General features: G+C 45.2%; 1 protein-coding gene across 1 annotated transcript in view; it reads right to left on the bottom strand.

Moving 5' to 3' along the window:
• Nucleotides 1-9,621: 9,621 nt before the first annotated feature.
• ENTREP1 (endosomal transmembrane epsin interactor 1) overlaps nt 9,622-24,128 on the bottom strand; it is an 80,607-nt gene continuing 66,100 nt past the window's right edge. Inside the window, exons 7-11 of the mRNA XM_023544773.2 lie at nt 20,678-20,807; nt 19,048-19,126; nt 16,780-16,932; nt 14,040-14,332; nt 9,622-9,991 (exon numbers count right to left, since the gene is read on the bottom strand). Coding sequence (XP_023400541.2) covers nt 9,788-9,991; nt 14,040-14,332; nt 16,780-16,932; nt 19,048-19,126; nt 20,678-20,807 — 859 coding nt within the window. The 3' untranslated portion in view covers nt 9,622-9,787. The remainder of the gene's footprint in view (nt 9,992-14,039; nt 14,333-16,779; nt 16,933-19,047; nt 19,127-20,677; nt 20,808-24,128) is intronic.

Consider the following 24,128-nt stretch of genomic DNA (forward strand, 5'->3'; position numbering starts at 1 on the left):
GTCAATTCCAACTCACAGAGACCTCATAGCACAGGGTAGAGCTGCCCCACACAGGAGCGCCTCGTGGATTTGAACTGCCGACCTTTTGGTTAGCAGCTGTAGCACTTAACCACTAGGTCACCAGGAGAGGAATTAACCCAGTGCCGTCGAGTCGATTCCGTCTCATACAATTAGAAGGTTCAAAAAGTAAACTGGCACAGAAGTTTAGCCTTGTTGTGTATATTGATACATGTAAGCTGGGCTTACAAAAAATATTTTTGTTGCTATAACTAACTACAGGGATATTTTTATTAAAAATGATAAATTTCTGCTGAAACGCTGCACAAAAATTTTATGGATGGTCATTTTGGTGTCACGCCCCCGACAGTATCACCCAATGTGCTCCACACACCCCCTCCTCCCCCACCTTCCTACTGACACCACTGACAACCGGTTTGGGTTTATTGGGGTTTGGATTGTTCTGGGCCTATGTGATCCTCATCTCTCTTTAGTAATAGAGAATATAGCTAACTGCTGTTCCCTGGGGTTACCTATAATGGATGGCAACAGGGCTGGGAATAAATCCTCCCATTTCTATTACTCTGCTCCTCAAGTTACTGCCACAAAAACAAATAAAATCATGTAGAAATGGGATTCTTAAAAACGGAATCTAACTCTGTATGTATCAAGGGAGCTGTCTATTGAAAGAATTCTAAATTCACACCTCTTTTAAAACAATGGTGAATCTGAGTCTTTTGGTGGTAACTTGAATGTTTGTATTCTCCTTTGGGAAACCCTGGTGGTGTAACGGTTAAGTGCTACAGCTGCTAACCAAAAGGTCGGCAGTTCGAATCCACCAGGCACTCCTTGGAAACTGTCAGGCAGTTCTACTCTGTCCTATAGGATCGCTATGAGTCAGAATCGACTCAATGGCAGTGGGTTTGGTTTTGGTGGTTTATTCTCTATTGAGATTATGGTCATCCAGTCAGTCGGACCAAACCAGTTGCCATTGAGTCTATTCCAACTCACCGCGACCCCTTGTGTGCAAAGTAGAACTGTACCCCATAGGGTTTTTAAGGCTGTTTTTTTTTAAACCTTTAGGAAGCAGATGGCCAGGCTGAGTGGGGCTCGAACTGACAACCTTTCAGTCAGCAGTGGGCACTTAACCATCCACGGACTCCTTCAGTCAATGAGCATTTATTTAGCGTTAATTCTGTGCCAGAAGCCATTCTAGGTGCTGGGCCGACCCCAGTAAATAGACACAATTCTTGCCCTTGTTAAATCTACATTCTAGTGGAGGAGACAAAAAATAGACAAGTAAAATACATGGTTACGTTAGGTGGCGACATATGCTAAGGAGAAAAATTAAGCAGGGAAAGGCCAGGAGTGCCAGACGGCTACAATTTGGGGAAGGTTGGCCAGAAAAGACCTCACTGAGAAGGGAACATGAGGACCTGAAGAAGTTGAGAAGGCAAGTTAAAGCATTCCAGGCAGAGGGGGTGCAAGTGCAAGGGCCCTGAGGCAGGGGCATGAGGAATAGGGAGGAGGCCAGAGCAGCCAGAGCAGAGCAAGGGAGACGTAGAGCAGGGGGCTCTGAAGTCACAGGGATAACCCCAGGACGGGGCAGGAGCGTTTCTGTGAGCCTCATAAGTGGCTCTAAAGGTTCGGAGCCGGGTGGGAGGGCTTTGAGCAGAGAAGGAAGGTGATCCGATTTACACGACACGAGTTGTGCTGGCCGCTGCATTGAGAGGGCACTGAAGAGGCGAGGTTTACGTCATCTTTGGCTTTTGCCTCTCTATTTCTCCCATATCCGATCGTCAGCAAGTTCCGCCACTTCGGCTTTCGACTACCTTCATCCTCTGCTCTAAATCAGGCTCCTGAGGCCACCGTACTCAATTACAGTGGGCAAACCTCGATTTGAAATCAATCTTTTTACTTGATTTTTCTGAATTCAAAAGTAATGTACATTTCTATGGGAAATTTCAAAAACTGAAAAAAGTAGCAAAGACAGAAAATGAAAATCACACACGATCTCAGTACCCAGAGAGAATCACAGTGAGCCTTTGGTACCTCTCCTTCCAGACTGTGTGTTATCGCGCAGGGTGCTACGTGGCCTAGATTCTGCTTCTTTCATCTACCACTATATTGCAAACTCCTCCCCAAGTCTTTAAGAATGCTTTGAAAATATGTTTATAAAACCAAAAACCAAGCCCACTGCCGTCGATTCCGACTCCTAGCGACCCTATAAGACAGAGTAAAACTGCCCCATAGAGTTCCCAGGGAGCACCTGGCGGATTCGAACTGCCGACCTGTTGGTTAGCAGCGGTAGTAATTACCACTACAGCACGAGGGTTTCCAATATGTTCATAGCAGCAATATATTAGTCTATCATATAAATACACAGTATTTTTTTTTAATTTTTTAATGCATCCTCTTACTGGACATTAGGCCCTTTACTTTGTTGCTATTTTAAATTGTGCTCCGATTAATACCCTCATTCTTAAACCCTAAACCAAAAAAATTCAAATTTGTTGCTGTCAATTCTGACTCAAGGGGATCCCATTTGTTACAGAGTAGAACTGCTCTGTACTGGCTGTAATCTTTACAGAAACAGATCACCGGGCCTTTCTTCCACAGCTGCTGGGTGTGTTCGAACTGCCAACCTTTAGTTTAGTAGTCGAGCACAAACCATTTGTACCACCCAGAGACCTTAACGTCTCAACCAACCTATTGCTGTCAATTCCGACTTATAGTGACCCTATAGGATACAGTAGAACTGCACCATAGGGTTTCCAAGGCTATAAATCTTTACAGACACTATAATGCCAGGTCTTTTTCCAGCTGAGCAGCTGGTGGGTTCAAACTGCCAACCCGTCAGTTAGCAGCTGAGCGCTTAACCACTGCATCACCAGGGCTTCTTAATATCTCAACAGAAGCCCGTATTTTCAGTTTTTCCCTACTCCAACCGTCCCCCACGCAGCCACTGGGCTCTTTGAGGGGTTCCCCGTGGGCCTACAGGATAAAGTCCAATCACCTTAGCATGGCACTCCAGGGTCTCCCCAGACCTGGTTCTAACACTCTCGTCCTGCCTCATCTTCTGTGACTCCTCATTGAACGCTGTCACCAAATGCAGCTCTTTCCATCTGCATGCCCTTTTCCTGTACCTCTGACTCTGCCACTCCATTCCTGCCCGGGGAAAGCCTTTTCAATCTCCCATGCCCCTTTCCAGAATGAATTGCTCGCTGCTTCTGTGATGCCTCTAGTACTTTCAACAGTATTTAGCACACTGTACTGTAATCTTTGACCTGCCTCTCTTCCCAGCTATACTGCGAGTGTCATATGGGCGGGGACTGTCTGTCTTGCTCACTTCTTTACCCCTAGCATTACCCCTAACATAGTGCCTGGTGCATGGTGTCTACAAAGAGGTTGTACTCAACTACTAACCTAAAGGTTGGCAGTTCAAATCCATCCAGCAGTACCACGGAAGAAAATGCCTGGCAATCTGCTTCCATTAAGATAACAGCCTAGAAAACCCTACAGAGCTCAGTTCTACCCTGTAACACATAGGGCCACCATGAGTTGGAATCAACTCGGTGGCAATGAATAGCACCAACAACATATAAGAATAGTCACCAATTGGCTAGAAACTTAAAAGGTGTAACTTCCTTGTCTTAAAGTCAGCAGCACCACCTACTGGACACAAATGTTTTGGCAGGAACCACATCTGAATTGGGCGGTATCTCATTACTTCATGAGGCTCCCTGGTGGTGCAGTGGTTAAGTGCTTGGCTCCCAACTGAAGAGTCAGTTTGAGCTCACCAGTTGCTCTGTGGGAGAAAGATGTGGCAGTCTGCTTCCATAAAGATTTATAGCCTTGGAAACTTTATGGGGCAGTTCTACACTGTCTTACCGACTCACTGTGAGTCAGAATCGACCCAATAGCAGTGTGCTTGGTTTTGGTTTCTGGCTCACGACCTTCACTGTGCCCTCCTTAGAACCATGCACCATCATCCCTTACCTGGACTATTGCAGCCGACTCCTAACTGGTCTCCCGTTTCCTCCCTTGCCCACACCCACCCTCTTCAGTGGTCAGAGCAACTCATTAACATGGTGCAGTCAGATCACATCTTTCCCCTGCTCAATAACCTCAAGATGTGACAGGCTTGGCTGAGGGGCACACTGAGTAGAGGAGTTGCTCTCCACACTCCTAAGATGGCGAAACAACTTTGGCCACCAGCAGATCCACAAATTCAAATAAGCCCCAGGGTAAACCAGACCCAAGCCAGCTGGTCTCCAAAGACAACCAAAAGAGTGCCCAGCTCCTCCTGGCCCTCAGGGCCTGGGAGCAGTTCAGCAGCAGCTGAGGCAGATGTAGCTTTGCATTGCCAGTCCCCCTACCATGCTCAGCATCCTCTCCTCAGTGCCTGGCCTGCTGCCTGGCACTCTGGAGCTCAATAAATACTGGTTGGATGAATGAGAGGATGAATGCTTCTGCTGGGAGAGAGAACTGGAAGAAATACGGTGTCTTTTGGCCCCAGACTTGGCTTCCTGTGCACAGGCTGCCATAGGGTGGCCAACCCCAAGGGAAACGGTACAGAAACAAGGAGGCCTTGTTGGGGCCCTTACCTTCACTCCTTCATTGTCCTGGGAAGAGGTGAAATGTGCTCTTTTGTTCTGCTGCTAGAATTTCTCTCAGCTTGGAGGTCAGCCAGCAGCTGACTCTTTCCACTGCCAGTTCTTTTTAATGCTGAGGGACTTGCCAAAGCCTTCGACCCTGCGGTGTGGGCCTCTCTCTGAGAGTGAGCCAGCCTCAGCTCAAGACTGGCATGCCCAGAGGGAAGGGTGCCTGCCCTCCCCTCCTCCTCTGGGTCCTCTTCAACACTGTCCCCAGGGCCTACCACATGGACAGGCTCAAAGGAAAAGGAGACTCAGGCTAGCGTGGGCACCCAGACCAGCACTACCCAAAGTGTGGGCCGTGAACCTGGGCCAGGAACTGGTTGTTCCTGATCCCTGAGGAGAGTAAGTTCAGAAAATAAGTGTTTTGAAATGTTAACTTGATAGAGCACTTTTATGACTGTTGAGTACAATAATTAAAAAACCAAAAACAAAACCCACTGCTGTAGAGTTCATTTCGACTCATACTGACCCTACAAGACAGAGTAAAACTTGTCCCATAGGGTTTCTAAGGATTTGAACTGCCGACCTTTTGGTTAACAGCCGTAGCTCTTAACCACTACGCCACCAGGGTTTCCAATAATTAAAAAAAAAAAAAAATTAAAAAGGGGGGTTGTATTTTGTATGTCTTTTTTATTTTCACTTCAATTTCCTAGTAATCAGTTTATTGTATTTTTCAAAAGTATTTGGTCCGTGACAGATTGGGGAAAAGGTGGTCCTCCCTCCCAAATAGAGAAGCTCTGTGCTGGATGGACAGCTCTGGTCCAGGAGCTGAAATGCTGGTCTCCATCAATACTCTGCTATAAGCATCAAGCCTCAGTTTCCTCATCTGCCAAATGAAGGGTAGAGTGATGAGACCTGGCCAATTATGCCATTCAGTAAATGCCTGGTTGTCTTGGTAAATACGGGCAGCCTTGGGCAATTAGGGGACACATGACCACTCCCCGCAACCTCACCATCAGGTGGGAAGTTCAGGGAAGCAAGTCTTGGGGCAATTCTGCCTTTCAGACACAAATGCTCATTAGCAAGTCGGCACATAAGATTTTGTATGCTTGAGAAAGTCCTGCTCTCTGTCCTCGGACACTCAGACACACAGCTTGCTTGAAAAGTTGAGGCAGGGCCGTAGCATTCTGAAGGGGCAGCCTGTGTCCTCATCCCATCCTGTGACGGGTCTCATGGTCACCATATTCTTACGCTGCCTTGGTGCAGATGGGTATGACTGCATTAGCCTGTCTGGCCAGCCCCACATCTTGAACGTTGGTTATCTCACCAGTGCAAACTTACTTCGAACACATCTCATGCTCATTAACCAACCCTTTGGTGTCATATTGATAACCAAATGCAGAACAGCTGCCCTCTCCATATAGCTTACGCTAACATCAGCACACGTATATCATATAATTAATGCTTATATGTTTTAAAGCAAAGAGCCCTGGTGGTGCAATGGTTAAGCACTTCACTGCTAACCTAAAGGTCGGTAGTTCTAACCCACCCAGTGGCTCCGCGAAGACCTGGCAATCTGCTCCCATAAAGATTTCAGCCTAGGAGACCCTATGGGGCAATTCTACAGGGTCGCTATGAGTCACAATCGACCCAAAGGCACACAACAACAACGTTTTAAAGTATATTACCACCCAGACAAGCTGACAAGGAGGTAACTCACATGACTTCTAAGTTCCCTCCCAAGGTCGACATACCATAATATGTTGTTAGATATTCTTTGGAGTCTGTAGAACAAGACAGAACTCGGTTTTCTGGCTTCACCAGCACCTTCAGATACTGGAAGTACATGACAGTCCCAGGCTGCAGGGTCCATTCAAGAAGGCTGGGACAGGTCCCCACTTCCTCCTTCCGATCTGCATCCAGGTGATGCCCACAGGTTTTATGACCCCCTTTTTCGAGCCCTGGTGGTGCAGTGGTTAAGAGCTATATATGCTACTAACCAAAAAGGCAGCGGTTCGAATCCAACAGCTGCTCCTTGGAAACCCTATGGGGCAATTCTACTGCTGGAAGAAAATGTCTTCCTGGGTGGGAAGAAAACAGAGGCCTGGAAAGGCAAGAAGGCCTGACCCAGGGCTTTGGACCAGTTCAAACCCCTGCTGAGAATTTGTATTTCCACCCCCAAGATGTACTGAATCAGAATCTACATTGTAACCAGATTCCCCCCAGTGATTCTTACGTATAATAAATTTTGAGACCCACCGCTCTGCTAGAATTCTCAGGATTGGTCCCTAACCAGCAGCATTAGCATTGCCTGGGAACTTGTTAGAAACACAAATTCTCACCCGGGTTTCCAACCAGACCCATCAGGCAAACAACAGAAACTAGACTGAGGACAAATAAGCAGCTGTAAAGAAAGAAGAGGAAAGCAATTAGGCTAAGGCTCTGTGGGCAGTCTGGAGTCCCTGGGTGGTGCAAACGGATGATGCACTCAGCTGCTAACGGAAAGGCTGGAGATTCGAGTGTACCCAGAGGTGCCTTGAAAGAAAGGCCTGGCAATCTACTTCTGAAAAAGCAGCCATTGAAAACCCTATGAAGCACAGTTCTACTCTGACACACACGGGGTCACCATGAGTTTTAGTCAATTCAACAGCAACTGGTTACTGGTTAACTTGGGTATTCTAAGGAGTGTCAGGGAGCCTAGATGAGGCACAAGGCTTGTGACTCAGTGAAGACCCTCAAAAAGGACAGGGACTTGCCCCAGGGAAGTGAGCCCATCCCCAGTGAGCAGCTATCCAGTTGGTGGTGATGTCTTCTAGAGAAATGAAAAGGTCATGGGCCCAGATGGCATGCCGGTGGCTGGATGAGGATGGAGAAAATACCTTTCGGGGAAGCCCCTGTACACTTCCTCCACAAACACAGCTCACCCCAGGAAAGCGGGCTAGACCCCAGCGTGTTCGCTAGCCCCCATGGCTCCCCCATTCCCAGATCTCTGTCCACAGCCTACCTTCAGCCCAGCTCCGTGCCTCCAAAGACTTTTCCCCCTCCTCTGACCCCCTCCACACAGCCTACCCCACTTCCCTCTGGTTCCTTGGCTTGGGGCCAGAGGAATCCATGCTCCCATGAGTCAAGCTAGAACTTATAATCGTTTTCTCACAGAAATATGAAGTGGCCAACTGCTCCTCTTTGCGAGGTGGAGGAACGGAGTGGTTTCTAGAGTCAGACTACTTGGGTGGGAATGTCAGCTCTGCCACTTACCTTCTGAGTGACCTTGGGCAAGTTCACCAAGCTCATTTTCCTCATCTGTAAAATGGGGATAATAACAGCTCCCACCTCATAGGCTGTCATGAGGATGAAATGAAAGAATGCCTGTGAAGCCCAGGGCACAATACCTGGCACACAGGTAGAGCCCAACAAGGACCAGGATTCCTCTTACTGGGGAGCCTCTTTATTCAGCTCCTCACTTCCACTCATATCTTTATCTATTCACCATGCAGACTAGTGATCTTTTTAAAATGTAAATTAAGTGTGTCACTCTTCCCTTGAAAACTCTTCAATGCCATCCAATTGTTAGCATAAAATCCAGCCTTTGAGGTTCCTGCCCACTTCTTCCCTCACTTGCTGGGCTGCGCCACAGCGCCCTCTAGTGCCCAGGCCCTTGCATGGCATCCACCTCCACCAAGGACACCCTTCCAGAGCCCTCAAAGTCCAGTTCCAGCTCAAATGTCATTTCCTCAAAGAAGCTGTCCCTGACCACCCCTTTCCTTTTTAGCACTAATCCCCAATCTGTAATTACTTAATTGATTTATTGTTCGTGAGACCCATGAAGCTATTCAGCCAGACACTTGCTAAATGAATGAAGGAACATTGTTATCCATGGGATCAGGTACTTTGGAGATTACACCGGTTTTGTGGGACTGCTGGAGTCCCTGGGGGTACAAATGGTTAATGCACTCAGCTAATAACTGGAAGGTTGGAGGTTCAAGTCCACCCAGAAGTGCCTCAGAAGAATGGTCTGAGGCTCTACTTCCGAAAAATCAGCCACTGAAAACTCTATGGAGTGCAATCCTACTCTGGCACACATGGGGTCACCATAAGTCAGAAGTGGCTCCATGGCAAGTGGTTTGGAGTCCCTGGGTGATGCAAACGGTTAATGTGCTTGGCTACTAACTAAAAGCTTGAAGGTTCAAGTCCACCCAGAGGCACCTCAAGGGGAAAGGCCTGGTGACCTACTACTGAAAAATCAGCCACTGAAAACTTGATGGAGCACAGTTCCACTCTGACACACATGGAGTCACCAGGAGTTGGTGTTGACTCAATGGCAACTGTTCATTTATTTCAATTATTTATTTTGGAGGGCCTGCCCAGAAACCTGACCACCACGGCTTTCCTAAGATATTCCAAGTTCCAAACCCTGTGTAAGGTAAGGCCTGGCCACCTACACGTAAACAAAGGTTGCACACTCAGCCCAGTGGTCCAAAGTAAACATTTTTATTCTCAGTTCTGCCTTAGCTATCTCTATTTTGCAAGCATGAGTAAATGGAATCAACAATATTTCTCTCCCCGTCTTTCATTAAAATTTGGTACTTACAAAGTTTCCTGTTTTTCCTAAAGAGTGTGATTTGAGGGTGACCTAAAATGCGGCTTGGCTGCTCCAGCCACTTGGGGGTCACTCATTCGGTTTCCGTGGCAGCTCCTCGCTCGCTGAGCACTGAAAGGCGGCAGGCAGCTATAAATAGCAGCCCAACAACAGACTTGTCCTTCCAGTGAGGGAAAGAACTCGGCGACGCAGACAGACATGACGGCTGAAGTGGGCAAAGAATCATTAGCCCCGGTTTCCACCCACGCCGGCCCTCAACAACGCTGCAAAACCAACAGAGGAAGGAGAAATTCCTGCCTCACAACCTCCAACGCAATGCCTCCAAAGACCAAATGGGTCTGGAAGAACTCACTCATTCACCCTTGAAAGACCTCAGTCGGCAAAATTGTGAGCCCAAGAGCTGGAACAAATGTTCTCTGGAGTGTACCCTTTTCTGAGGAGTTTTCAAAAGGCCCCCAACTCTCAGCCATGAAGATGTGTAGTGAGGAACATGTGAAGGGGATCCTTCCCCCTTGGAGTGGCTTTCCCTTCTAGGGCCTATCTTTCTTCCTCCTTTTGTGTTCCACAGTTGGATGGGGAACCTGGCCCTGCAGGTTCACAGGACGGTCTCTCGGATAACACCAATGAGGCTGTGGGGCCGTTCAGCCTCTGCTCGCCGGGGCCTCCTCTCAACTCTTGGCCTCCCTGCTGGGGCAAAGGTGCTCAGGTCTCCGCAGCTCTGCAGGTGCAGCAGGCCAGGCTGTCTCCTCGAGGGCAGCGCGTGGACCCTGGCAGTGCTGGGCTGCAGTGGGGCCATTATCTTTGGGAGAATAAGGAGGTGAAGAGGAGTCAACCTTCAAAAAAATATTTTGACCTGCTTCTTATATCTATCCATGTATCTTAATGTTTGTTTTAGCAAAGAAGAAAGGATGATTTCCCAAAGTGGAAGCCACTTGAAATTCCAGAGATAGTTTTAACATACCACCTCTTTTCTGAAGCCCCTAAGAATAGTAAATGAAAAAAAAAAAAAAGCCCCATTGCCATCAAGTCAATTCTGACTCATGAGGACCTCCACATGCATCAGAATAGAACTGTACTTCATAGGGTTTTCAATGGCACAGGTTTTGGAAGCAGATGGCCAGGCCTTTCTTCCCAGGTGCCTCTGGGTGGACTCAAACCTCCAACTTTTTGGTTAGAAGTGTATTAACTACTTGTACCACCCAGGGACTCCCTAAGAACAGTAGGGCCAGAGAAAAGCAGGAACACTTCATTGTTCTAGAATTTCTGAAACTTTCTATTGTTTCAACAATAGACCTGCCAGATTTAACTAATTCATCTACTATAATTTCCTGCTTTGTATTTAACATTCTTCTCGTCCCTTATTTTTAATTTCCCTGTGGGCTAAGCCAGTGATTCTCACTGGGGTCTGCACATTACCAGGAGATCTTGTCAGAAACATGGTACCCAGCTCCCACCCACAGCAATCCTGACACTGTGAGTCTGGAGTTGGACAGGGTCTGGAGCACCCATATATTTAACAGAAACTCAGGTGATTCTGATGCATTTTAAGGTTTGAGAACTGCTGGTCTGGGACTGTAACCAGGTAAGGAGCCCTGATGGCACAGTGGTTAAGCACTCAGCTGCTAACCGAAAGGTTGGCAGTTCGAACCCACCAGCTGCTCCATGGGAGAAAGATACAGCAGTCTGCTTCCTTAAAGATTACAGCATTAGAAACCCTATGGGGCAGTTCTATTCTTTCCTATAGGCAGGGGCCTATCTATGGAAAATAGCACCTATGGCAATTAGTTTTAAATAGCTGAATGATCTCTCACAGCTGTCGATGGAAACTCCAATGGCCAATAGAAACTGCTCGTTAGCATCTCCTCGAGCAGCGCCAAGGGCACACACTCTACACACCCTATCTACCATACCTCATTTATGCCTCTGCCTCTAGGGTCACTATGAGTTGGATTCTACTCAGAATCTTTTTCCCAAGGAGCCACTAGATGAGTTTGAACCACCAGCCTTTGGATTAGCAGCCAAGTCCTTAACCATCAGGTCCTCTTATGACACTGCTAGTACACTGGAAAAAATCAGGTACTTTATTACCACCTAACATCATCCTTCTCATGACTTTTTATTTTGTACCATTCTGAGCTTTTAAGGCCACAAAAGGTTTATTCTCAAATGAGATGGGGCATTAAATTTTGCTAACACTATTATTCCATTTGTTTCTAAGGCTTGCCCTTGTCTCCTGATTAAGAAGAAAATTCCAGCATTCAAAGAAGTTGACTATGTTACATGGTAAGTTAGGATGAGTGGTTTCAACATTGGTGAAAATCATTTTGGATCTAAAAATTCATTCCAGTAATAGAGAAAAGTGAAGATGTGCAACGCTGGGTAGAATCAGAAATAAAACATCTCCTTCCCCTTATCCCTGCCTCTTTCTGCCTGGGAAGGGGTTGTGACATTATGAAGAACTCTGAGAAGATCAGAGGGTAAACGTCACACTGAAGTCCAGTCCTGGAAGGCCCCAGTAGACGATCCAGAATCCGGCTCAACAATCCCAGGACCTGAACTTTTATCTGGTCTAGCAAACATTTCTACTGATACATTTGTTGAACTATAATTGCTTCTACTTCCCCAGCGCTATTTTTCTGCAAGCAAGGCTGTTACGGATTCAGTTATGTCCCCAAAAAACATATGTTGAAATCCTAACCCCATACCTGTGAATGTGACCCTATTTGGAAAAGAGGTTTTTTTTTAATATGTTAATGAGGTCATACCATAGTGCGGTGGGTCCTAAACCTAATCCCTTCTGAGTGGTGTCTTATAAAAAGGGAACACGGATATGGAGAGAGACACACACAGGGGGAAAATACAATGTGAGGAAGCCTCTACAAGCCACGGAATGCCATGGAATGACCAATGCTACCGACAAAGAGAGACCCTCTCCTACAGCTAATGCCCTGATTTGGACTTCTAGCCTCCAGAACTATGAGACGATAAATTCCTCTTTTCTTTAAAGCCACCCACTCTGTGGTATTTTGTTACAGCAACCCTAAGAAACTAAGACAAAGACTTTGCAGGTCATGACCAACTGCCTGGTGGCCTCAGGGCTTGGCAGCCTTAGAGAAGGGGCTCCAAATGTTTGCTCCTGTTTATCAGGCTACCGGAGCTAGATGTGTCCCTTGGTGGTGCAAAAGGCTAATGCTCTTGGCTGTTAACCCAAAGGTTGGAGGTTTTAGTCCACTCAGAGTCACCTCGGAAGAAAGATCTGGCCACCTACTTCTGAAAAATCAGCTACTGAAAACCCAGTGAGGCACAGTTCTACTCTGACACACAAGAGGTCACCATGAGTTGGAGTTGACTCAACGGCAACTGGTTTAGTGAGGCTGGACGGAGGGAAGGAGGCAGGGAGTGACATCTACCATAGGCCAGGGACACAAGGATGATGTACATGTCTCCCATACACAGGCTACTAACTGGAGACTGACTCAGGACCTTGGTGGACCACTCTTTTCAAAAGCAGACAGCAAGAGGGTATAAGATCCATACAATTCTTCATGTGAGTAATCAGATCGTACCTCTCCTCCCTTGGATACCTTGGGACTGGGAGAGAATTTGGCTTCTGGCTTCTGTAACAAGAGGCCAGGAGGTAGAAAAAGGAACAGAAAGGAAATTGAGAAGTGTATCTATTCAATCTGCCTTAAAAATTTACCTAGGATCCTAGAGCTGGTAATTACCCTGAGAATCAGCCCAACTCAACCCAAGAAGTCTTTGTTGGGCACTTAATGTGCCTGCAGGCCCAGTGCCAGGCAGCACCTGTGTGCCATTTTGCACTGATATCTATGACATCCACCCCACACACCTGTAACAATGGATTAAACACCTAAGAGATAACAGTTTTAAAAAGAGGTGGGTAATTAAATCTGTAAGTCCCTGGGTGGTGCAAACAGTTAATGCTCTTGGCCACTAAACAAAAGGCGGGCAGTTCCAGTCCGTCCAGAGGCACCTCAGAAGAAAGGCCTGGCAAACTACTTCCAAAAAATCAGCCACTGAAAGCCCTGTGGTACACAGTTCCACTCTGACACACGTGGGGTTGCCATGAGTCAGAGCTGACTTGACTGCCACTGGTGTTTTTAAATTAAGGCTCTGACCTATCTCCCAGTTCTCATAGGAAGGAAAGGCCATTCATTCATTCAGAGACAGAGGTAGAGAGACTACCTAGGCCAGCCCTCTGCTTTAAAGGCGAGACACCTGAGGCTCAAATGGATTATGGCACACACTCAATTTTACTTTTTCACTGGGTAGCTTTGGTTTGGGGGATTGCCTCGAACTTTTTATTTAGGGAAAGGAAAAGGTGTTTATTCCTCTAAGTCCTACTGACTTATTTATTTTGCCAAACATTTCACAGGCTCTTTTAATATTGGCAGAGCTCTCTTGCCAATATTAAAATCATGAATGTCATCGTTTTCTAAGGGCTGAAAAAAAATTTTTTTTTTTATATCAAGGGGAACCTTCAATTTAGGAAAACTTTTTTCTTTTTTCTTGACTGAATGTGCTCCACATTATCCATATCCTTTGCTTTTATTCCCAAGGCACATCTTTCTTTTCCCAGGCATGCTTCCAACATCCCAGAATAATTGGTTTCACTTTCCTTGATCCAGGAATACTGCAGCAAAGTCACACACCCAAAAGGAAAGCTCTCTGGCTTCCTCTCTCCCTGTCCCTGACCTCCTAACCCCATTTCCCTTGAGCTCATGGCCATGAACTTACTCTGCCTTGGACAGGAAATTGGAGAAGCAGCTTAAGCTGCTATGGAAACAAGTTATCTGATTCAGGGCTGATATTAATAATAAAACTACCTCTTCTAGGAAACTGGCACTTGTGATGGCTTCTTCCATGTGCTCCTCGTCGGACTTCAAAACAGACTTAATGTTTTCTACCAGTTCATGGATGTCTGGGGTCATACTGCAGGAAGACTGCTCCAGGAACCTTGCCACCAGCAGCTTGGTGTCTATGTAGGATTTGTAATCTATTAAAGACCGCGGTCTGGATCGCAAAGCTCTCGATCTCAAGCCTCTTCTCAGAGTCACCGCAGCCAGATCCAGTCTTCCTTCCGTCTGTGTCGCGGCTTCACAGCTAAGCACGGGGGCGGCTGCAGGCAGAGAAAATGACAATCACCCATTGGCCAAGCCTCCCGAATGCACGTCTCTACCCAGAACAGCACAGGCCACCACACTCAGCATGGAAAGCACCTGATGAATGCCAACAGCCATGCACATCTCACTTTTCATCTTGCAGAAGGAGAAAACAAAAAGAAAACTATGAACAATGACGCAAGCTTATTTTCTGAAATGTCGTCCCAATAGGACATGTCCCCAGTTTACTGTGTCACATAAAACAGTCCCCAAGGTAAGGACAGATGAGAGAGAAGAGCATCCAGATGCAAATTATAACAGAGCAACAATGTCACAGAGTAACAGGCAAATAGTGGGGATGGGTGGGCAAGCAGAAAAACGTGGCCGACCAGTGAAAGAATGTCCAAAGTGGGGAGGATGAAGGAGCTACTTAAAGACAAGAAAGGACTGGAGGAAGACAAGACTCGTGAGATGGAAATAACACTCTGTTCACTTTGACCATACCTTTGTCCTAAACATCCTCCTGGGCTTTTTACTGACTTTTATTATCAGCGCTCGAGCCGTGGCTGTGAGGTAGATCTATGACTGACTATTACGCAAAGAGAAATTCGGCACAGAAACATTAAATGTCATTCTGGAAGTCAACAGGGAGCCTGGAAAATCCACCTCCCTAACCCCACAGGCTCTAATGTCCACAGCCACTGGTGTCAGCACGTGTGTAAAGACCAGCAGAATGTTACTGGACCATGAAGTAGGTAAAAGAAACTCAGGCCTGTTCTCCATGTGCCCAGAGACCAGCCAGCAGCCTTCAGTGTACACAACACTGGTGACTTCAGTCTGTAAAGGCCCAAGAAACAGGAACTTACATACTGAAGAAAGAAAGGAAGCAGGAGTGGGAGAACAGGTGGAGAAAGCAGAGCACTCCTTTTCCTCTGAAGAATGGCAGGCACGAGGAGCTCTAAACCAGAAGCATGTCACCGAGAACCAGTGTCTTTCAGAAACACTTGCCAAGACTTGTGCAAGGACAGAGTCAGGGCCTACACTCATTCACATGAAGGCAATCTGGTCCCTTCCACAGTGGAGGGCTCAAACAGGTAAAATGTCATCCTTGCCCCTGAGGCACCCCAGAATGATAGAAGGTTCCGGAAAGATCTCCCTAGGCTGTGCAGAGAACTAAGTTCCCACTGGAACCGGCAGGTGGCCAGCTTGAGTCCTTCACTTGCTAGGTAGAGTTTAGGAGACCCACAGTGAACACAGCAATCTGAGAGGCCTGGCTGCTGAGCCTGCTGGGGTAGCAGAGATGTTAGACTCAGTCCCAGACGGTGGGGTCCCACTGAGGCCGCTGTAGAGACAAGAGGAGTTTTCTCTGTGGCTTGCACACGGTCAGTCCAGAGCTGTGGCAAACAACACGCGCTGTCAGAGATGGCAAGGGCGGGAGCCAGGACCCGGGAGAGAGGAAAGGGTTAGAGAGTTTGCAAAGTCTTCTCTGGAGAGAGTTTTAGGAAATCATACACCACCTGTTAGAACAGCTCACAAAAAAGAAGCCCATGCTCACAGGATAACAGAAGATTTCCATTTTCTTCCTTTATATTCTCTAGTGTTTATAATTTTCTACACTGAAAAGATACTTGGAAGATTTTCAGGCATTCATATGTATTCAGAGAAAAGGCTCAATGTTACTCGTAAATCTCAAATTATTAAAAAAAAAAATCTATATACACACACACTCAAACCAGAGAGGGAGAGAGGTGAAGTATGTGATCGTGTGTTTCTCTCTATCCAAAGTTCTTAAACTGAGGTCAGACTAAATCATTCCATCTCTTCATCCACAGTAAAAAGATAACACATATCAAATTATTGAAAAGAGGATTTTAAAAAGGCACCGCTTGACTTTTTCCTTCAGAGAGAATCTTATTCTCACAGGATACAAACTGAGAACTAGAATCATATAATTCTCTTCATGTGGTCCCTAGCATAGCAGTGTATGTAACCAAATGCTTTTGATGACAATGGTTTAAAAAAAAAAAAAAAAAACCCACCTTAAAGGGTGTAACAGACCAATGTTCCTAATGTCTGTGTAGAGTGGCATTTGGACTACCTTATTTTCTCAAGCTATCTAAAACCTCTTAACCTCCTTCAAGATACCTCTTAAAATGCAGAGCATGGGGCTGGCCAGGGAGTCCCTGTTGGTGCAAATTAAGCGCTCAACTACGTATCGAAAGGTTGGCAGTTCAAACCCACCCAGAGGTGCCTCAGAAGATAGGCCTTGCCATCTGCTTTCAAAAAGCCGCAGCCTTGAAAACTCTATGGAGTGCAGTTCTACTCTGCAACACCTGGGGTGGCCATGAGTCCGAGTCAACTTGACAGCAACTGGTCTGGGGCTGGCCAGAGCCACCTGCTCTCACATGGCCCCTTTAGGGGAACAAGCACAGGGCTCAGTGAAGAGCTTGGGGGAGGACATCACCTGTCTCTGCGGAATGATGGAGGACAGGGTCGCTCTTTGATCTTGTCCTAAGGGGCTGGAAGGGTCTCCGGCTTCTTGCTGGATGCACCAGGCTTGAGTTGGGGGTTGACACGGACGGGCTTTCTTCTCCAGGTGTATTAGGAATGTCCCCACCTGATTTTTTTTTTTTTTTAAGAGAAGAAACATAAATTATTCCACTAGCTCAGCCTTCAGAACGCTGGGCAGGAAACACCTGTGAGACCAAACCTGCCAGGGAGGGGTAATCACGCTAACGATGCGTGCTTTAGGCTGCTGGCCTGATACATTATTTCCCAGCACTATGGGAAAATCTGTCTCCCCACGCCCCTCCACACCTAAAACAAACAAAACCCTTTAAAACTAAAATGAAAATAAAGAAGCCATGCCGAAATGTCAGTTCTTCCTAAAGGTGCTTAGAATTTTCTCCAGCAAAGCATCCTAGGGCAACATTAAAGAGCTTCCAGCCGTTTTACAAAGTTTCTGACAGTTCAGATTGAGCTTTTTTCTTTTTTAACTGTGAAGAAGAATATATAACAAGATACTTGCCATTTCAACCATTTTACACATACAATTCAGTGATGTTAATCATCTTCCCCATATTATGCATCCATCACCGCTAACCATTTCCAAATGTTTTTCATCACCCTAAACAGAAACTTAGGGTGCCTCCCCGTTCCCCCCTCCCACCCGCCTCTGGTAACCACTGATAAACTTTGGTCTCCGTGCATTTGCCTGTTCTAGCTATTTTATGTAAATGGGATCATAAAATACTGGTCCTTTGGTGTCTGACTAATTTCACTCAGCATAGCATTTTCAAGGTTCATTCATTTTGTAACCTATATCGGCACTTCATTTCTCTTTACGGCTGAATAATATTCTACTGCAGGGATACACCACGTTTTGTTTATCCCTTCATCTGTTGATGGGCATTTGGGTTGTTTCCACCTTTTGGTTACTGTGAATAGTGCTACAACGGACATTGGTGGACAAGTATCTGAGTGAGTCCTTCCTCTCAATTCTTTTAGTATATACCCAGGAGAGGAATTTCTGGGCCATAGTTTTTTAGGAATGAGCTTGGTTCCGTGGAAGGTGGAGTGGCTGCCCTGTGAGCTATGGATCAAATGCCAGCAGAAGTATTTGCATAACCCAGTGGCCACTAAATGAATCATTAAAACCACTTTGGAATTGGATGGCTTCTGTTCAGGAAAATAAAACCACATCCTTGGTGAGCCTCAGTTATGGTTTGGGAAACCTTTCTAAAAAGTCGAGAAATTACAAACGTAACTTAAGAAACAACACTGCTCCGTCGTTCCGCTTAAGATGGAGGTGAACAGAAGAACAGAAACAGATTCCGAATGGTGCTGCAGAAAAATCACCTCCATCTAAAAGAGCTGAAAGTTCATCCACTGTTTATTACCATTTGCAATTTTGTCCCAGACAATAATATTCTAGGCTATTTAAAACCTTTCCAAAGAGAGAAAGCTGTAACAACGCTCCCTTAAATTACAAGGATAAATGCAAACCAACTCTAGTATTTAATGAAAGACTGAAAATCAGAATTCACTAGATGTTTCAGCACCATGGCCTGGGCCCTTGCTTATAAGTGACACAGCACAATCTCACCCTGCAATAAATGAAACTTTTCCCCCTTCAAAAGAGCCCATCTCATCTTAAGAGGAGAAAGAAAAAATCTGAGATTGGAAAACGCGGCAATGCTAAATTAAACTCTGTAATCTATCTCGTAGGTTCCTGAGAATATCTGGTTATTCATAAAAGACACTAAGGACATGTTTTTCTGTTCACGTATTATCTCCCACCTGTAAACCCTATTGCTGTTGTTAGGTGCCACTGAGATGGTTCTGTCTCACAGCAACCCCATGTAAAACAGAACAAAACACTGCCCGGTCCTGCACCATCCTCATAATCATTGCTGTTTCAGCCCATTGTTGCAGCCACTGTGTCAGTCCATCCCATTGAGGGTCTCCCTCTTTTTTTGCTGACCCTCTACTTTACCAAGCATGATGTCCTTCTCCAGGGGCTGGTCCCTCTGATAAACCCTAATAGTTGATAATATTTTTATACTTGAAAAGAATAAAAGAAAAAAAAATATTCCTGGAGCTTGAACCATCTACTCCAGGAACACCTGACCTCCAACAAAATATACAGATCATTATTTTACCTTACTTCAACCTACTGAAAAGATGGACCAACAATTCTCACAAGTCTGGGCAGCAATAGTGTATTTATTACCTTGAGTCACTTGTGTGCAGACTGGTTCCGACGGGCTCGCAGCAGCTTCTGATCCTTCTGGCATTTGGCATGAAGATCCCTGCATCACAGGAAAAAAGAAGGTTGTTTTGTTGATATTTAACCCAATTATCATCTAGACTCCAGGGAATTTCTTAAAAACTGAACTAGAGTTGAGAAGGTTGTGAAGAAATTGGAACCCTTGTCCATTGCTGGTGGGAGAGTAAAATGGTGCAGTCACTGTGGAAAACAGTTTGCTGGTTCCTCAAAAAGTTAAACATAGAACTACCATCCGATCCAGCAATCACAATCCTAGGTATATACCCAGAAGAAGCAAAGACAGGATCACAAACAGAAACCTGTACACCAATGTTCATTGCAGTACAGCTCACAATAGCCAAAAGGTGAAAACAACATAAATGTACATCAGTAGATGAATGCATAAACAAGATGTGGTATATACATGCAATGGAATGTTACTCAGCCATAAAGAGAAATAAAGTCTTGATACATGCCACAACATAGATGAACCCTGAAAACACTATGCGGAGTGAAATAAGTCAGATACGACAGAGGACACAGTGTATGATCTCACTTATATGAAATATATAGAATAGGCAAATGCAAAGTTTACTAGTGGTTGAGTCTTCCTATCCATGAGCATGGTATGTTTTTCCATTTATGTTTCTTTTGGTTTCTTGCAATAATGTTTTCTTTGTATAAGTCTTTTATGTTCCTGGTTAAATTTATTCCTAAGTATTTTACCTTTTTACGACTATTTATTAATGGTTACCAGGGGTAGGAATGAGAGAAAAGGGGGGAGTCACTGCTTAAAAAAAAAAAATTTTTTTTTTTTAATAGAGGACACTAATTTTTTTTAATGGTGGTAGAATAATTTAGAAAAGGATAGTGATGATGGTTGCACAACATGATGAATGTAATCAATGTCAATGAACTGTATATGTAAAAATTGTTGAACTGCAATTGTTTTTGTGATGGTTAATGTTATGTGTCAACTTGGCTAGGCTAGGATCCTGAGTATTATGTAATTATCCTCCATTTTGTGATCTGATGTAAGGGGAGTTTCCTTGGGGATGTAGCCTGCATCCAGTATATATGGATGTTCTGACAAAGCTCTCTCTGGATCCTGCATCTGACTCATCACCAACTGACCTCCAGTTCTTGGGATGTGAGCCAGCAGCCTGCTGCCTCACCTGCAGATTTTAGGATTTGCCAGCTCCCACAGCTCTATGAGCCAGCAGCCTACCATGTGACCTGCCAATCTGGGTTTGTCAGCCCCTGCAACCACGTGAGTCAGGAGAAGCCTCCAGCCTGAAGCCTGACCCAGAGATGTAGGATTTTCCAGCCTCCACAACTGCGTAAGCCATTTCCTTGAAATAAATCTCTCTATATAATATGTCTCAGTGGTTTTGCTCCTCTACAGAACCCAGCCTAAGACATTTTATGATACGTGTGTGTGTATATGTGGTGTGCATGTGTGTGTATATATATTTACCACAATAAAGAGAGAGAGAGAGAACTGGAGAGGAGGCTCTCTGCATTGTTCTCTGTGAGGCATATGCCGCTCTTCCTACTTGCAGTCAACATACAGGAGAGAAACTATGAGCAGTACCTGCTCCTGGTCCATCTGGCTCACGACAGCTTCATATGGAGGCGGGGGGTCCAGAGGGCAGAACACTTCTACGCCTTTGATCCGTGCTCCGTAGATATGCGGGAGGGGAATAACATCAGGACCAACCACCCTAGGAAAAGCACCGTGGCATCAGGAGACCTGCCGTCTGACCTGCAGAGGCACCTAGGCACTGGTCTTCGCCTCCTGAGGGTTATCCACTCACTGGGGAAAGCCACTCACCCCCTCTAAACCACAGTCTCCCAGTCCAGGAGAGGGAGAAGAATCTACAATGCTATCTGATGGAACTCTGAGTTCTTTAGGCAAAAGACACCATATTAAGATGCAATGCCATCGTTCCTTTTAAATCCACTAGTCAAAAAGCAAACAGTAATCCATAGAGATAGAAAGCAGACTAGTGGTTACCAGGGGCTGCAGGGAGGGAGGTATGGGGAGTGACTGTTAATGGATACCAGATCTCCTTTTTGGAACCAGATAGCGGTGATGGTCGCACAACGTTGTGGATGCAATAAATGTCACTGAATTGTACACTTTAAGATGGTTTTTATTGTTGTGTGCCATCAGGTCAATTCCGACTCACAGGGTAAAACTGCCCCATAGGGTTTCCTACGCTGTAATCTTTACGGGAGCAGACCGCCAGGTCTTTTCTCCTGCGGAGCCACTGGTGGGTTTGAGCAACCGACATTTTCAATTAGCAGCCAAGCACTTAACCCATGCGCCACCAGAGCTCCTTTTAAAAATGGTTAATTATATGTTATATGAATTTCACCTCAATAAAAAAAAAAAAAAACTAGGGGTTCTGGGAAGCCCGATTATGTCTTACATTGTTGGTGTCGTTGTTGGATGCCATCGGGTCAATTCTGACTCATGGAGACCCCATGTGTTACAGAGTAGAACTGCTCCAGAGGGTTTTCTTGGCTGTAATCTTAATGGAAGAAGATCACTAGGCCTTTTCTTCTGCAGTAATGCCTGACAAAAAAGTTCCTTGCCTGGGTGTCCCTAGTGTCTCATTCATGGTAGAAACTCACTATTTGTTAAATAAACATTTGACCGGATGAATGAAAGTAAATAAATAAATGAGAGGCGAGCAATGTCCTAGCTGAGAGACAAAGCAGCAGACCACCAGAGGAATCACAGAGTAACTTTTCCTACACTTGGTCATTGAGCAGTTATTGAGTACTTGGTCCATGCCAGGCACTGGGTCAGGTGATGAAGATTTGGTAAATTTTTAAAAACAGGCCAGTGAATATTAATGCCAGAAGAAAAAAAATCAAGGTTGGTATTCTGTTTTCTCCTGCACTTGATATAGTCAACTCAGGCAAGTTGTCAAAATTATTTGCACTGATTTGTACCTCAGCAATGACAACAACAAAAGTTATAACAAACTCAAGGTTTCAGTAAGAAGAGATGGTTAAAAGTTCTCACATGAGGCTGAAACAAATGATGTGGATATACGGAAGTCGAACTTCAGAGGGTGAATTTACCCCATACCCTGCTTCCTTCATTACAATGGTGGCTGCTATTCCCTTGATCTAAACCTAATTTCTCCCCTGAGCCATTTTTCCTTCCGTATTCCTGCGGCTCTCCCTCCTCTGTTCTTCCTCATTCTTACCACCCACCGGCCCCTGCCCCAGGACGTTATGACCCTTCTTCCTTTAAGTTCAGGACTGAAATATTTTTCGGTTATTAAATATTGACATTTATTATATTTACCAATGGAAGTGTTATCACCCCCACAGTTAATATTTTTTTTAATTTTAAATTAAAGATTTTTTTCCCCAACTGTCTTCCTCCCACTCAAATAAAGCTAGGTGCTTTATCCTTGTAAATCATTTTCGAATACTGGTTACTGCCCTGTGGGTCAGGGACCCTCTAAAGCAAAACAAAAAAGCCACAAAATATTCTGCCAGTGTTCACAGAAAATTCCACACACACACACAAAATCTAGTAATAAACGACATAAATTTTAAAACAGTAATTATAAAGAAGGACAGAAAAGCTGTTACTCAGGCCATGGATTATTGAATAATGAAAAAAACAGGTAATCGCAAAAGTTTAACATCCGTTCTTGAAACACAAAAAAGAACAAACAACTAAAGGAGGTGGATGAAAAGACAAAATCTGGGGCCAGTTGCAGGTAGGGGCTCCTTTTTAGGGAGAGGTGTTCTCTGGATTTACACTGGTTTCATTTCCTTCCTTGTGCCCACTGACAAAAATGCAATTGGAAGAGGAAAAAAATGTTGAAAAAGATGTGATGTTCTTTCTTCCTAACTACAAAACTAGAATTCTGAAGTTTAAAAGAATGAAGCTTCTGCAACCTAAATGAAAAAAAAAAGAGAGAGAGAGAGAGAAAAGTTTCCCCTTTTCCCATTTTATTCGTCTGTTCAGAAACAAGGCTCTCGCTCACTGCTTGACCTTAAAGGGAAGAGAGAGGATCATACATTGACACCTACAGCACAGGTGTGTGAATGTTCTGTACCTAATGGGTCCAGGACTCAGGGTCCCAGATGGCTGGGAGGAGTCAAAGTCAGCCGGAAAGGGATATTCCCTCCTTCAGGGCAGGGCTTGCCAAGGTTTTCACCCTAACGCTCCCATCCAGCCAGAGCTGTTTAAGAACTATTAATGCTGGGGGGGTCTTCGCTTAGAAGGCGCTGAGTTTCTGTTAAGGGTGGAGGAACAATCTGGAAACGGATAGTGGTGATAGCTGCACACCATGACAAACGTAAGTGATCAAGATCGTTGAATGGTACATGTAAAAAATGTTGAATTGGCAAATGTTTTCTTATATATATTTTCACCACGATAAAAAGAAAAGAAGTTATAAAGGCTGAATGACTCAGGGAACCCAGACCCTTCCTGGGCCAAAGTGAAGATTCTTTCCTGACCAATGAACAATGTTACTTGTTTTAACCAATGAAACCCATGGACTCCTCCTGTCCTATCAGAGGGCTAGGCTACAATCCTTAATTAGCATAAATCCCATGAGCTACCTCTCCAGCACTTACAAACCTTGGGTTTTTTCCCTTCTGTGTTACATCTGCATCTCTTCACTGGAGAGTTTACACGCCCACCTTTGCTTGTTTGCTTGTGAGCTCTGGTGGTCTTTGTTTTACACTCACAACCCAGTGTGACCTACATGTCCACAGAGAAGAGAGGGATTGCTAAGGCCAAGAGGTCAGAGAAACCAATTTTAGAGTCAACCCTACTGTAGAATCTTTTAAAGATGAAAAACTGGGAGAAGGGGCACTTATTCAAATTGGCCAAAAAATGCTTGGCTTTTATGATGGTAATTATAATGACTGACCCCATGTGTGCATGGTAGAACGGCTCACTAGGCCTGTCTTCCAAAGCACCTCTAGGTGGGTTCAAACCATGGTCACCGTGAGTCGGAATCAACTCCAGGGCAACTAAAAACAACACCAGCATTATAATG

Source organism: Loxodonta africana, chromosome 9 (assembly GCF_030014295.1).
Source record: "Loxodonta africana isolate mLoxAfr1 chromosome 9, mLoxAfr1.hap2, whole genome shotgun sequence".
NCBI lineage: Eukaryota > Metazoa > Chordata > Mammalia > Proboscidea > Elephantidae > Loxodonta > Loxodonta africana.